Raw genomic sequence first — 15,400 nt, forward strand, 5'->3', positions numbered from 1 at the left:
TAAACTTTAGTATATGGAAAAGAAGCAGTCAACTCTAGTTTAGATCTTCAGGGTACATACCCATTCATCAACAATTTTTTATATCAGGAAGCTGAGGCCAGAAATAGGCACAAGGAATTAATCATCATCCCACTAAACTAGCCTCTATCATAATCCCTTACTATAGTTAATAAAGACCCCCAATCATCCAGATCTCATTTAAACTAACACTATTATTGTATAAAATCGTTGCTTCAGTTAAACAATATAGCTTAGAAGAAAATCATCTTCATAATAATCCACAGGTAAAAATGCCCACTAGAATGGGAGTTAATCACACTACGCTAAGGTCACACCCATTCACACCATGCCAGATACCAGAGAAAAATAGCAGCGGCAAGCATGTAAAAGCACAGCAGGAGACATTCTGGAGCCTGAAGTAATGGGGTGAAGGGTTGCCAATCTGAGATTCACCCATCAGAACTTTGCTTCCCAGTGAGCTGATCTCCTGAAGTCAATTGCCACGTGCTACTCCTCTGACATGGCCACTGCCATAAACTGAACCTGATCGAAGAGAAAGTGGAGAATAGCCTTGAACTAATCAGCACATGAGACAACTTCCTGTACAAAACACCAATAGAGAAGGCACTAAGATCAACAAATAATAAATGAGACCTCATGAAACGGAAAAGCTTCTGTAAGGCAAAGAACATCATCAATAGGACAAAATAACAACCTACAGAATGGGAAAAGATTTTCACTAACTCCACAACTGACAGGGCTAATATCCAAAATATATAAGGATCTCTAGAAACTAGATATATTTAAACACACACACACACACACACACACACACACACACACACAAATAATCCAGTTGAAAAATGGGAAACAAATCTAAATAGAACCCTCAACAGAGAAATCTCAAATGGCTGAGAAGCACTTAAAGACATGTTCAACATGTCATTAAGCCATCAGGGAAATGCAAATCAAAACGACTTTGAGATTTCATCTTATACCTGTCCGAATGACCAAGATCAAAAACCCAAGTGACAGTTCATGCTGGTGAGGGTGTGGAGCATAGGGGACACTCCTCCATTGCTAGTGGGAGTATGGACTTGTACAGGCACTATGGAGATCAATATGGCAATTCCTCAGAAAACTGGGAATTGATCTACCTCAAGACTCAGATACTTGGGCATATACCCAAAGAATGCTCAATCATACCATATAAACACTTGCAAACTATGTTCATAGCAGCTTTATTCATAATAGTCAGAAACTGGAAAAACCTAGACGTTCCTCAACAGAAGGATGGATAAAGAAAAGGTGGTACATTTACACAGTGGAGTATTACTCAGCTGTTAAAAATTGGCATCATGAAATTTGAAGACAATTGGACAGAACTGGAAAGAAATCATCCTGAGTGGGGTAACACAGACTCAGAAAGACAAACACTGTATGTACTAACTTATAAGTTAGTTGTTTGAGTAAAGGATAATCACTCTACAATTTACAGATCCAGAGAGGCTATGTAACAAGGAGGACTCAAGGAGGGGAGTGATGCATGGGCCTCCCTGGGAAGGGGAAATATCATAGATTTTGAGGGTGGCGGGTAGAGATGGGATCAGGCGAGGAGGAGTGGAGGCAGAGTTACAGGGAGAGATGTATGGAATTAGGGAGCATTTGGAGGATGATGTGGAAATCTTCCTGGAATCTATAGTGAAGACTCCTAGTAATGAGGGATATAGAGCCTGAACTTACCATCTTCTGTAACCAAGAAAGGCTTTCAGTGGTGAGACAGGAACACCAACCCAGCCACAAAACCTTTCACCTATAATCTGTTTTGCCTGCAAGATGTGCTGGGGCAATTGTGGCACAGAACTTGTGGGATTGGCCAACCAATGACTGGTCCAACTTGAATCCCACACCATGAGATAGAGCCCATTCCAGGTACCACCTCAATGACCAGGAATACAAGGCTGGGTACCTCAAAGACCTAGGATAGAACCAAACACGAATGGCAAAAAAAAAAAAAAGTCAATGTAATGATTTCTATTGATACTGTGTTATACTCACAGGTGAGTAGCTGACCCGTCATCAGAGAGGCTTCATCCAGCAACTGAAGGGAGCAGAAACAGAGACCCACAGCCAAATGTGAGGCAGAGCTCAGGGAATCCCTTGGAAGAGAGGGCAGATTGTAGGACCCAGAGGGGTCTAGGAGACCAGGAGAACAAGGCCCACAGAATCAGCTAAGCAGGACTCATAGGGACTCACAGAGACTGAAACAGACCATCACAGAGTCCACATGGGATTGCACAGGTCCTCTGAATATATGTTATGCTTGTGCAATTTGTGTTCTTGTGGGATTCCTAATAGTGGGATTGGGGTTACCGCCGACACTTTTGCTCATCTTGGGACACCTCTCCCTCTACTGGGTTGCCTTGTCCAACCCTGATATGAGGGGTTTCGCCTAGTCTTACGGTCACCTGTTATGCCATATTAGGTTGATATCCCTGGGAGGCCTGCCTTTGCTGAAGGGAAACAGAGAATGAGTGACTCTGAGGGAGGGGAGAGAGGGGAGGGGGGAGTGTGGGGTGGGGTGAGGGAGGAGTACAGTATGGGGAGGAATTGGGGGGGGTAAACTGTAATTGGGATGTAATGTATGGGCTAGAGAAATGGCTCAGAGGTTAAGAGCATTGCCTGCTCTTCCAAAGGTCCTGAGTTCAATTCCCAGCAACCACATGGTGGCTCACAATCATCTGTGATGGGGTCTGCTGCCCTCTTCTGGTTTTCAGGCAAACACACATACAGAATATTGTATACATAATAAATAAATATTTTTTAAAAGGGGGATGTAATGTATGAGAGTATTTTTTTAAAAACCTAATCATTATTAAACTTGAAAATCACAAAATAATTGTCTTCTTTACACACCAGAGACAAGGACTGGAACAGCAGCTCCTGTGTGCCAAGCCTCTAGGCAGCATGGGCATGTTCATCCCGACTCTTCTGCAATAAGCCTGCACTCTAGGGGGACTGGCTGTGCTGAGAGCTGTGGCGTCTGAGGCCCAGAGCACATAGATCTCCCAGTTGCTCGACTTTGTTATGAGTCTGCTATTGTCCTAGAAAATAAATTACTACTTAAAAGCAATCTTTCAAACTGTGTGCAGTGGGTAGGCCTCTAGTTTGAGCTACTCAGAAGCAAAAACAGGAGGATACTTTGAACCTAAAAGTTTGAGACCAGCCCGGAAGACACAGTAAGATAGCAAGCATCTAAAACTTAAGTTCCTAATGACATCTCTGGCAGTGCTTGCTGCTGAGGCTTCAATTTTTACTTTAAATATTTAAAAGTGAAGTTTTGCCCATCCTGCAGTTTTGTGGATGTATCATTTTTAGGTTGGTGTAATTATTCACAAAGTTATCTTGTTTTGTAAAAAAGGTGGGAAACTCTTAAAAGGTTTTTACACTACCCAGACATGTGTCAGTGAGTCCTTCTGGAAGCCAATCTGACTCCAAGCAGGGGAATTTCTGTAAGCTGACCAGGCTGACAGCCCTTTGCTGCTGCTGCTGCTGCTGCTGCTGCTGCTGCTGCTGCTGCTGCTGCTGCTGCTGCTGCTGCTGTTGCTGCTGCTGCTGCTGCTGCTGTTGTTGTTGTTGTTCCATATAGGAGGAATAGACTGTTGTACCTCTTCTAAAGAAAAGAGGTAGTGATGGCTTTGGCTAGTTAAGGAGCATGATCCCAAGATACTCTGGAAGCAACAAGAGAGGAAAAAGCTCCCAGATGAATGGGTGATTTGTGGTGGATGTCAAGACAGTGGCTAGTGGTGGAGTGAGATGGCAGCTTGTGAAAAGTCCTTAGATGGCTCAGAGTTGGTTTTCAGACAGCCGGGAGATTTTGCCACTTTCCCAAAACACAGTCTGAGTACGGATGTGAAAAGCATGGGGCATGGGTGCAGAGTTTAAGTCCATCCTCAAAAATGAAACACTAGGAATAAACCAAATTCCATAAACAGAATCCAGGGGTACCCTGAAGCACTGAAAAATAATCTAACTTTTAAGGGTCAACAGCTTAGGAGTCTGTACAGACAGTAAGAAAGAATGGAAAGGAGGGATGGGGAGCTGCCTCAGGGGAAAAATGCTTGCTAAAAACAGTCCTGAGTCTTAGGAGAAAACACCTTGAGTATGTGAGCACTTAAAACAATGACAGATTTAACAACGGTGGTTCAGCAGTGACTTCCCATTTATTTTCTTTCCGTGTCATTAAAATATAATAGTGAAAACTGCTTAATAAATTCAAGTGACTGGCAAACATAAAGTTAGAATTCTGGTGTTTTCAGTCCTCCTTGGCAAAACTGGTGTGCAGAATTTTCAACACTATCTATCTGTTCATGCATTTTAAAAACAGATTTTACTGTGGCCACTCTTCTCTCTATATTTCTAGCCCAGTACATAGAGAAGCTTCCACAGTCTTGGGTCAACTGAAGAAAATTACCCTTGTATCACCATAATGTGCACCCTAAGAGAAAAAATAACGATCTCAAGAGAGCTTACCACACCAAGACAGCTGTAGTGACATCTGTACACACATCTTTGCACTTTTGTTTTTCTTAAATAACTTCTGGGATGTGAAGGCAAATTAACGGGTGGAAGGGTGTGTGCATTTTCAGTTTTGATAGCAATTTCTAGATTGTCTTCCCAAAAAAGATTATCTTCTTAACAGGTATTTTTTTCTAGATAGGGTTTCTCTGTGTAGTCCTGGCTGCTCTGGAACTCACACTGTAGACCAGGCTGGCCTCAAACTCACAGAGGTCGCCTGCCTCTGCCTCCCAAGTGCTGAGATTAAAGGTGTTCCCCACCATCACCTGGCCCTATCAGGGTTCTTAAAGTACATCTTTGCCCTCAAGTAAGTTCCAGTACTAAATGTTGCAAATCTTTAAATATTTCCTTACCTATAATGAAATTTGTTTTAAACAGTAGTTCAGAGCTACCGAGGGAGCTTAGCAGAAGAGCAATTGTACTGGGATTAAGAAGAACAATGAGTGTTTGGGGACCAGAAAAACCTTTAGAAGACAGCCAATGCGGTTATAGTGGGACAGGGTTAACCAATAATAATATATAAAAATTCTATAAAATCTAGAAGAAAATGGAAGATAAATGTCAACATGGCTTTATGAAGCCAAAACAAACAAAAAAAAATATCCTTGGGAGAACTTAGGGTTGGATTCCATCAACTTGACATTACAGCAGGATCATTCAATAAGAAACTGAAACAGCGGTGGTTGAATGATTTCATGAAAGTCTTGACTTAAGACCAAGTAAAGTAAGTCAAGGAGGAGGGAAGATATACCAGAAGAAAAGGAAAGGGTCAAAGATCACAGCTAGGGGACAGTGATGTCAGGGTCCAGGTTTAGGGGAGTGAGAGAGTTTGAGCGGGGTTCAAAGCATTGCTAATAAAGGAATCACAACAAATAAAACACTCACAATTGTATAAAGTTGCATAAATCTGCCCAAATTTTCATTTATCTTGGGAAATAGGAATAGCTGGGTACGTTTGAAATGATAGAACTTGCTTTTTTAAGAGATGGAAGAGTTTGCTCAGAATCAAAAAAACAACCTGTATACATAGGTTTTAAGTACAGCAGAAACTTACAAATGTCTGTTGAGTTAGATGTTCCTGCTTCTTCGTCTGATTCTGCAAGCATAGCTTGGAGCTGAGTACAAACCAGCCCAGGCTGGGTCGCTCAGGTTGATCATGAAATAAAGATGCCTTCCTTCGACCAAACTTAAATTATGATAGTGGGGAAGACAGTACTGTATCAAATGGATGAAAATGGAATTTTCTTTCTACTTTCATCATATTTTAGCCCTCCCACCCCCCATTTCATGGAAAAAAACTTCCATTTTGAACACAGTTGGTGCAGGGTTATTCAGATCACACAACCTGGCCTTTGTAAGCAAACTTTCTTAGCAAACTAAAGTGTCCTGTTCCATTTTCTAAGATGAGTTGCCCCTATTTGTCAATAATTCTGGCAAACAGGGCAGACCATAGTCCTGAGAAGAAATTCATTCAAATTTCATTTTCTTCCTGAAACGATTTATGAGATATAAATGTATGTGCCTGGATCTGATGAAAATCTAATTCCTCATTCAGGACAACCCTCTCATGCACAGTCATCCATCTCCCACACTTCTCCATACTTCTGTGCCTTGTCAGAATCCCACTGCCTTTGGAATACATTTCTAAAATTTCCCATTCCCAGATCATAAACACAACCATGTTCTCTTCTAAAGTGTCTTAATACTTGCTGTCTGCTTTGGGGTTGTTTTCCAAGCTCACGTTTCCTCTTGACTTCATTCCAGGGCCAGGTTTGAAAGGGTTAACCCCATCTTGCTTGCTGCTTCCCGCCCAACACTGCCTTTCACGTAACTAGTTTTGTGTAAACAATTGCTGAGCACAAAGCTGCATTAGCAGGTTAACCAAATGAATGTGTACATGAGGTATGAAACAAGGATTTGCTGGAAATCATCTTTGCAAGAAACTTTTATTTCCCCCAAAAAGTGTTCCTTACGACTAATTTTTCATATATTTCTTAAGGTAAGCTTCACTGTTTGATGGTTTTGGTGTTTATTTCCTTTTAGGGGTGTTGTCAACATATGGAGATTTATCAGTGAAACTAATCTCTAATTTGCACTAAGTCTTGCCACAATCCGCACCGTCGTAAAGGGAGTTGTATTTTATGGTGAACCACTTCCTTGCCCGACCTTTAATGCGTGCAATACATATTTCATTAATCTAATTCGTCAGCACTCTTCCACACTCTGCCTGTCCCTAGCAAATTTTGAAACTGACTTGACAATAGCCTCTGCAGCCAGGAGAGCAACGAAGTGACATCGCTCCTCAGAGAGCCCTTCTGTCATTTTTCGTCTGTTGCTGGGATACATTTTGATCACAAGCAATTTGGAAAGGATTGTTTCAGTTTGCCCTTCCAGGTTACAGTCCATCATGGAAGGAAGTCTGGGCAGAACTCAAGCAAGAGCTGAGCCAGGAACCATGGTGGAATGCTGCTTACTGACTCAGTCTGGCCTTCGTTCATGCTCAGACAGTTTTATACAACACAGAACCACTTTCCTAGGAGTGGCATCACCCACAGTGGCATGGACCCTTCCACATCAAGAAAAAAAAATTAGGACAAGCCAGGTATGGTGGTGCACACCTTTAATCCCGGCACTTGGGAGGCAGGCAGGGCTCTGTGAATTTGTAGCCAGCCTGGTTTACAAATGGAGTTCCAGGAGCCAGGGCTACACAGAGAAACCCTGTCTTTGGAGTGGGGGGGGGGGCGGTGGTTAGAACAATTACCCAGAACTATGGCCAGAGGCCAATATGATCTGGAAAATCCCTCAAGTAAGACTTCCTCTTCCCTGGTGATTGCTGCTTGTTGACTGTAAATCTAACGGGAACATCTTCCAACTTGGACTTCCCTTCTTTAAAGTCTTGGGGGACTGTCTGAAGAAGGCAGATAGATCGTAGACATCAAAATGTGTGTTGATTTGACTTATAAGAGCTAGTGGGACAAGCCTAAGCTAAGGCCAAGCTTTCATAGTTAATAAGTGTCATTATTTAGGGCTGGAAGCCCAAACGAAGTCCAATTACAGAGGTAGGGGTTGAAATTTATCAAATCACACAGCATGCATGCAGGAAAGTCTCAGACAATAAAGAGTACCAACTTATATATTTGGGATCATACGAGCATATCAGGAACAGAGAACATCAAAACACTAAAGCAAGGAGAGGGTGCAGCACCTTCACCTGGACCCCATAAAGAGAGGGATACCCAACATAGCATGGTGACAGCCCCGTTGACCTGACATCTGAGCACCCAGGGTGAAAATCAGAGGAGTAACTCCCAAACAACCCCCAAATGTCTCAGGGGACCCAGCATAGTTGAGCTTCCGCTGCTAATGCAGCTTACTTTAACTACCATCAGTCTGCCCACTCGCCATTCATCCATCAGGACCTGGTGCTGTGCCTCACCTCCATGGTCATCACTGTCCTGCATCTCACTAGGCAGCTCAACCTCGAAGATCCTTCTAGTCTGATTCTGTGGCTTGACTCTGCAGTGCATCGCCAACCCATCTCCAACAAGGTTTGTTATCTGATCTGATCTCACGCACTCACCATCCTTGCAAAGGTTCCTTTTGCATCCATTTCAGCTTCTTGCTTCTTCCTTTCAGTTAGGTCTCCTGGAACTCTGCTATAGCCTCTTTAACCCTTTTATAGCTGTGCTGTAACATATACATATATATATATATATATGCATCTTTGTATTGTAGATAGATTTAATGAATGATATGTAGTGTGTGACTGAAAAATTAATATTAGTAAGGAACTGGAGGGGAAGAAAAGCAAGACCGTTAGGTTGGGAGAGTAGGTCTCAGCCCCCAGGCCTGGTCTGAACTTCAAATCCCAGCAGGCCAGGGTACTTAAGTGATTCCCCCCCCCCCAAAAGAAGAACATGTGGTCTCCCTTTCTTCCTCCCAGGGGTCGCATTCCTGTGGCTTTCTGGTTTCCCCCTCGGGGCCACCCGAGAGCGCAGATCTCCCATTAAACCTGGATATTTCTTAATTTGGCTTGTTTTGATTTGGCTTGATTGGGAATTTTTGCATCGTCAGAGAGCTCGCTTAGGAAATATTCCTAACAAAGACTACTTGACAAATTGCAGCCAATAAAATTGAAGCGATTTTTGTTCTTAAACAAAATCTGATGTTGTGAAAAGATGCAAATGTGCCTGTTTCTGGCACAGCTTGCTCATGACACCCCCCCCTAATCAGAAGGCAGAGCTTTAACTCTGGGACAGGCAGGGGTGGCAGTGGGGGTGGACAAGAAAACCCTGTTATCTGTACTAGGATGACACTTAAAACCGTTGGCGGTGATTACATGGTTATAGTCCAGATTTGCCTCCCCTAACTAATTATGACATGTGGCTTTTCTGAACATATTTTCTCATCTGAAAATAGTTTCCTTTTAACTCTTATCAGTTTAACTTATTTCTGTTTTGATGTCCTGACTACTTAAATAAGTATGTTCTCATTATTGTACCTTTTCCTAAAGATATTCTATCTTTTAAAATTAACTTTATTCTAAAGGATTTATCTGTTAGCACTTTGTTCTAACAACAAAAGTTTCAAGTTTATTTAAGAAATTTTTAGCCGGGTAGTAGTGGCATATACCTTTAATCCCAGCACTTGGGAGACAGAGGCAGGTGGATCTGTGTGAGTTCCAGGCCACCCGGGTCTACAAAGTGAGTTCCAGAATAGCCAGAGTTGTTACACAGAGAAACCCTGCCTCGAAAAAGAAAAACAAAATTAAATTATATGTGTGAGTGTGTGCGTGCTCATGTATGTGTGTCTGTGGAAGGGAGCACAGGTATGGTTTAGTGTTCATGTGAAGTCAGAGGACAATAGTCCTGAGTTGGCTTCTCTTCTTCTACCATGTGGATCCAGCCAGTCTGTAGATTCTCAGTCTTGGAACCAAGTCTCTAAAATCCTTCTGCATCAAAAATACCCAACTGTGATTCACTCTAAACTGTAGTATTGAGCTGTGAAAGAAAAATCCCAAAATGCAGCAACAAAATTAATGCTGAATGTTTGTTCCCTCCTACTTTAAGTCTCCCAGTCTCAAAAGACTGGCAGCTACCCAAGTGCTGTCCCCACCCCCTACCCCCTAACTCTCATTCCCCCCACCTCCAACACCCCCACCCCCCAGACAGGATTTCTCTGCAGCTTTGGAGCCTGTCATGAAACCCAAGTCTCGCCTTTTAAGATACAGCGTTGTGTGTTCAATGGATGGAGTACCTAGTATTTGTGATACTCTCTTCCGCCTTTCATAGGACAGCGTTGTTTTTTGTTCGTTATTGTTGTTTTGTTTTGTTTTAAAAGATAAGGACTCATTACTAACCCTGGATGGCTTTGAACTCACAGATCACATCTGCCCCTCTTTAAAGGATTAAAGACAAGCGCCACCACACTGGTTGGGACAACAGCCAAATTTGCAGATTCTAACGACTCAAGCTAGACTTCATAAATGAAAATTTCCGCCTGGGGCATCAGGACCTTATCCCACAACCTTCTGGCTAATTTAGTGTCTGTCTCTGTCTAATAAACTGCAGTATGCAACCTATGTGTTTGCACATTTTTTTAAGTAAAGTTTAATTAGTCACTTCTGCTAGCATTATAAAATAATGCTTCTGCCAGCATTATAATATGCAGATGGAGGAAGGGCGCGCATCACTGCCAGCACTGGCTTGTCAGCCTGACGCAGTCACGCAGAGGTCCACGTCACCGTGCCTGTTCGAAAGGTCTGGAATCACTCTAGATCCCGGCGCCAAAGCCCAATTAGCCGACCCCAAATTCCAGAGGGAGTAATCAATCACGCTGGAATTTCACGCGACCCGCCTCTCTGTCACCATTGGCAATGGCAGGCACCGCCCCAAGCTAGCGTGGCAGGAAGAGGCGGGACTTCCGGATCTCGGAGCCAATGTCCATGCGGGAGTCAGCCAGTTTCGCAGCCCTTTCTATCACGTGATATCAAGGGCCAATGACAGTGTGCAGCCGAGGACTCACGTGCCTCCGTTTCCATTGGCAACCCGCGGCTTCTAAACAACCTACTCTCCTCAGGTCCCGTTTCCTGTGTGATCCCGCCACCGCCATGGTGAGTATCCGCTCCGGAGAGGCCCTGCTAGGTTGGGACCACAAGCGGGGCCGAACTGGCCGGGCCTCGGTGGAGAAGGGAGGCTGGGATCACCTCGGCCAAGCCGCGGTGACGTCATGCTTGGCTTTCGCCGGCCTGGTCCCCTCATACTCAGCCGTCCGAGCAGGCGTACATCTGCCCTTGGGAACCGTTCACGGGCTCGTGTCAACTTTCCGTGCGAGCTTGGTTGAGCCTAACTTTCTGCAGCCCCTTATTTTACAGCGGATTCAATATGGGTGGTATTTCCTTTGTTTGGACTTGTGAAGACCGTTAGGCTAGAATGTAGCTCCGTAGGAGAGTTTGGCTTACCTTGAAACAGGTAAGACTGGGAAGAACGCACCAGTTCATTCAATAGCTTGCCTGTTTAAGTGGTTGTCTGTGGATAAAAGCACGAAAATGAGGTTGAAGGGGGAGTGGCATTATTGAGAGTACTGCTCAAATGGACTGCCGACATAGCCCAGCAGTCAGGACTCCTAGTAACCTTCCCGAGCTTAGAGCTAGTCCTGCTTCTCTAGATTCAACGACGAGAAAATAATGCTAGTGGTGCCAGGAAAAAAAAGTGCTTGAAAGAGACCCTGTACAGCGGAGGTTCCCTCTCGGACCCGGATTAGGCACGAACCACACCCAAACCTGTTTTCACAGAGAGATCATTTATTAAGGGGGGGGGGGGCAAAGTGGCTGCTTTCTGATTCAGGCAGAAAAGGGGAGCTCTGTGTTAGAATGGGCTAGGATGCGGCGGTATATTTTGATTTGGCATGCTAATTAGGTGAAGGGGCTTTTGATTGAACTTTTTTTACACTTTTTAAAATTTATTTATTATGAATGCTGTGCTCTGCCTGCATGGATGTCTGTACGCCTGAAGAGGCCAGCAGATCTCATCATAGGTGGTGGTGAGCCATGTGGTTGCTGGGAACCCAGGATCTCTGGAAGAGCAGTCGGTGCTCTTAACCTCTGAGCCATCTCTCTAGCACCCGATTGCTGGACTTTAATAGTTGACAGTCAGCCTCACGGGGAAGGTGGTGGCTAGCTTTAAGAATGCAAGACAGAGGGGTGGGAAGAAGAGCAAGGCTTGCCAGAGCCATGCTTGCCACACTGAGCTGACCAGGGTCCCTTGAGTACTTGTTTGTGTTCTTACTCTTTTCTGTCAGTTTGACAACTAACACTTGGCAATTGGGCATAGATGGTTCATTAGTAAATTGAAAATTATACAAAGGTTGGTAAAATTACTCATAAAATAATGCACATAAAATAAAAACTTTTTAGCAGTAGGTCCACTCTCCTGTTTGACTGCTAGCCAAAGCTTTCTTTTAACCTCCAGACAATGATGGGGCAGCATTCTGGAGGCAGAGAAAGGCGGATCTCTGAGTTTGAGGCCAGCCTGACTTACAGAGAAAATTCCAGGACAGCCAGTACTACACAAAGAAACCCTCTCAAAAAAATGCTTTAAAGATTTCATAATGCATACAATATATTTAAAATCATATTTACTCCTCCCCATACCTCTCCCAGATTGATCTTGTACTTCCTGTTGTTCCTTAAACCTACTTTGTATATGCTGCTCGTACAGTTATGGGTGTGAGACCATCCACTAGAGCATGATCAACCTACCATGGGCCATACTCTTAAAAGGAACTGACTGTCCATAACTCCTCAGGAGTGAGGTCCCATAGATCCCTCCTGCCTCCATGGTCGGCTGTTGGTTGGCACGACTGTGCAGGCAACCACAGATGTGAGTTCCTAGCACAGCAGTCCGGTCATGCCTAGAAGACACTTTTGATCAGACCCTATGGATCCATCTCTTAGTCCTTTGCTTCCTCTTCAGAGATAGTTTCTGTGCCTTGGGAGAGGGGTGTGGTAGAGCTATCCCAGCTGTGGTAAGCCTACTTATTCTCTGCACTCTGACCAGTTGTGCCTGCTTTAACCACTATCATCATTGTACAAAGAACTTTTTCTGATCAGCTCTGAGAGCTGCATTTACCTATGCAGCATCTTGATTTGGTTATTTTAAGACAGCATCTGGCTTATTACAAAGACTAGTGGCTATTTTCAAACCAAACATACTTTTTTAAGGCTGTATTTGGAAAGGTGAAGTTTCTGTGATAGAAATCTGAAAATCAGTGTACTGAAGAATGCAGATGTTTAAATTCCCTCTCACAGGACAGTCTTCTCTGGTGGAATATCGCTTTAACTATGCAAAGATGTGCTGTATCTGTTTCACCCTGCCTGCCTAAGGCTCCTGATTGGCTTAACAAAAAGCCAGTAGCTAGGCAGTAGAGGGATAGGAGGAGGAATCTAGGCTCAAGAGGAGAGGAGAGAAAGAGGGAGAAAAAGAGGGTGAAAGAAAGGTAGCCACCTGAGGGCAGACAGACAGACATGGAAGAAAGCTGGAAAGTAGGACACACAGAATGAAAGAAAGGTAAAAAGCCCCGAGACAAAACATAGGTGAAGAGAAACATGTTAAATTAGGTTATAAGAGCTAATGAGACAACCATAAGATAAGGCCAAGCATTCATAACTAATATTAAGTCACCTGTCATGATTTGGGAGCTGGTTAGTGATCCAAAAGAAAGCCTGTTACAGTGCTGCTCCATGAGGTCAGGGTTGAGGCCTTATCTTTGTTCTTTCGGCCCTGGGTCATAAAAGTGGCTAGCATGGCTCATCCTAGTCACCCCTTCTGCCAGCTTTCGGAGAAATTGGAAAGGACAGAGGTTTAAGTTATGCCCCATATCTTCAGTCTGACAGTGATCCACAGCCAAGCACTGGGCTAAGCTCCTGGAGTTTAGCTCAAGAGAGGGAGGAAGGATCATATGGGGGGGGGGGTCAAGATCATGATGGGGAAACCTACAGACAGCTGACCTGAGCTAGTGGGAGCTCACAGACTGTGGACTGACAGTTGGGGAACCTGAAATAGGCCCTCTGAATGTGGGTGACAGTTATGTGGCTTGATCTGTCGGGGGTGGCAGGCTGGCATTAGGACCAGGACTTATCTCTGGTGCATGAACTGGCTTTTGAAGCCTGTTCCCTATGGTGGAATGCCTTGCTCAGCCTTGGTACAGGGGAGAGGGACTTGGTCCTACCTCAATTTGATATACCAGACTTTGTTGACTCCCCAAGGGAGGTCTTACCCCTCTGAGGAGTGGAAGGGGAGTGGGATGGGGTGGGAAAGGGGGAGGGAAGGGGAACTGATGGGATTGGTATGAAAAATGAAAAAAAAATATTAAAGAAAAAATACCCATACCTCTTTGGATTACTTCTCTTCCTGAGAAGTGACTCATGTTACTATATTTGACTTCAGGGAAGTTCTAGCAGGGTAGGTTGGGTAGGTAAGGGGAAGAGAAGATGACAACCTGATATACATCTAGTACACAGTATCGAATCATCATTTTTTTTTTTACTTTTTATTTCCTATTTTTTTTTTTTTTTTGTGAGACCAGGTCTTTTTGTGTAGCCTTGGCTGGTCTGAAGCTTACTATGTAGATCAGATTAATCCCAAACTCAGAGATCTGTCTCTGACTCTGAAGTGCTGAGATTAAAGGTGTATGTCACCACACCTGGTCCAACAAAGTCTTGTTTATTTTCATTTTTAGTTTTGTTATGTGACCTTCAAGACTAACAAATTCTCTCTTTTTCAGGCAGAGTTGGGCCTAAATGAGCACCATCAAAATGAGGTTATTAATTACATGCGTTTCGCTCGTTCAAAGAGAGGCTTGAGACTTAAAACAGTAGATTCCTGCTTTCAAGACCTCAAGGAGAGCAGGTATCAAGAGATTTTAAGGCCTTAATTCTCAAAACTGTGGGTCGTATAACCGAATCAATGTGTATTCCTAGAAAATTTGGCAGTAATAAAAGGTTTCTGAAAATGCAGTCACTAAAAACTAGCTCATAATTAAATTCATAATGAATCTGAAGTGTTGTGAAAGCATTTGCCAGTGTTTTGTCACGTGATGACTTCGCTGCAGCCTGGGTTCTGGCCACAGGACAGGCACAAGTGCAAGCTGCCTGGAAGTCTGGCTTAGACTAGTGTGTGCTCTGAATTACAGTGACTTTACTGTACATATAAATATTCTGCTCTTACAGAAACATAATGTTTTTAATATTTTCTTATCATCATTCCTCAGCATGTATCAAACAGTATTTCTGGAGTCTGTTGTGTTAGAATCTTTGATTTTAAGAATTGTTATTTGAGTTGTTGAATTTCATTTAAAAAAAAAAAAGAAAGTGAATTTTGGTTTGGGATAAAGATAGAATTTCCAACCGGTTTTGAAATGGCCGTAAATATATTTTTGCTATTTGGTACTATGTATTTTTGCAGAGCAGCTGTTGAAATAGGAGCGGCAGGGCTGCGTCCCCGGCACCCGGCCGCCCGCATGGCTAGTTTATACCCAGAAATAATTACACGGAAACTGTATTCTTTCAAACACTGCCTGGCCCGGATAGTTCCAGTTCCTTATGGCTAGCTCTTACATATTGTTCTAACCCATTTCTAATATTCTGTGTAGCCCACGAGCTGGCTTACCAGGGAGGATCTTAACCTGCGTCTGTCTGGAGCGGGAGAACCATGGCGACTCCTCACACAGCTTCTTTTTCCCAGCATTCTCCTCTGTCTACTCCGCCTACCTAATTTTCTATCCAATAAAATGGGCCAAGGCAGTTTCTTTATTAATAAGAAAT

The 15,400-nt window shown here is 43.6% G+C and overlaps 2 protein-coding genes across 4 annotated transcripts in view; one reads left to right on the forward strand and one right to left on the reverse strand.

Annotated features, from left to right (window-relative positions):
• Ccr9 (C-C motif chemokine receptor 9) overlaps positions 1 to 15,400 on the reverse strand; it is a 72,281-nt gene that overhangs the window by 46,077 nt on the left and 10,804 nt on the right. For both annotated transcript variants that reach the window (XM_050141438.1, XM_050141437.1), the window contains exon 2: positions 11,039 to 11,105. The gene's annotated coding sequence lies outside the window, so the exon portion shown is untranslated. The remainder of the gene's footprint in view (positions 1 to 11,038; positions 11,106 to 15,400) is intronic.
• Positions 10,568 to 15,400, forward strand: part of Lztfl1 (leucine zipper transcription factor like 1) — a 23,120-nt gene continuing 18,287 nt past the window's right edge. The window contains exons 1-2 of one of the 2 annotated variants that reach the window (XM_050141440.1): positions 10,568 to 10,690; positions 14,362 to 14,486. In XM_050141440.1, coding sequence (XP_049997397.1) covers positions 10,577 to 10,690; positions 14,362 to 14,486 — 239 coding nt within the window. In that variant the 5' untranslated portion in view covers positions 10,568 to 10,576. Of the gene's footprint in view, positions 10,691 to 10,780; positions 11,049 to 14,361; positions 14,487 to 15,400 lie in introns of those variants that run through there. The other variant, XM_050141441.1, reaches the window with a different exon arrangement.

This window comes from Alexandromys fortis, unplaced genomic scaffold (genome assembly GCF_014885135.2).
Source record: "Alexandromys fortis isolate MF-2015 unplaced genomic scaffold, M_Fortis_MF-2015_v1.1 scaffold_44, whole genome shotgun sequence".
Taxonomy (NCBI): domain Eukaryota; kingdom Metazoa; phylum Chordata; class Mammalia; order Rodentia; family Cricetidae; genus Alexandromys; species Alexandromys fortis.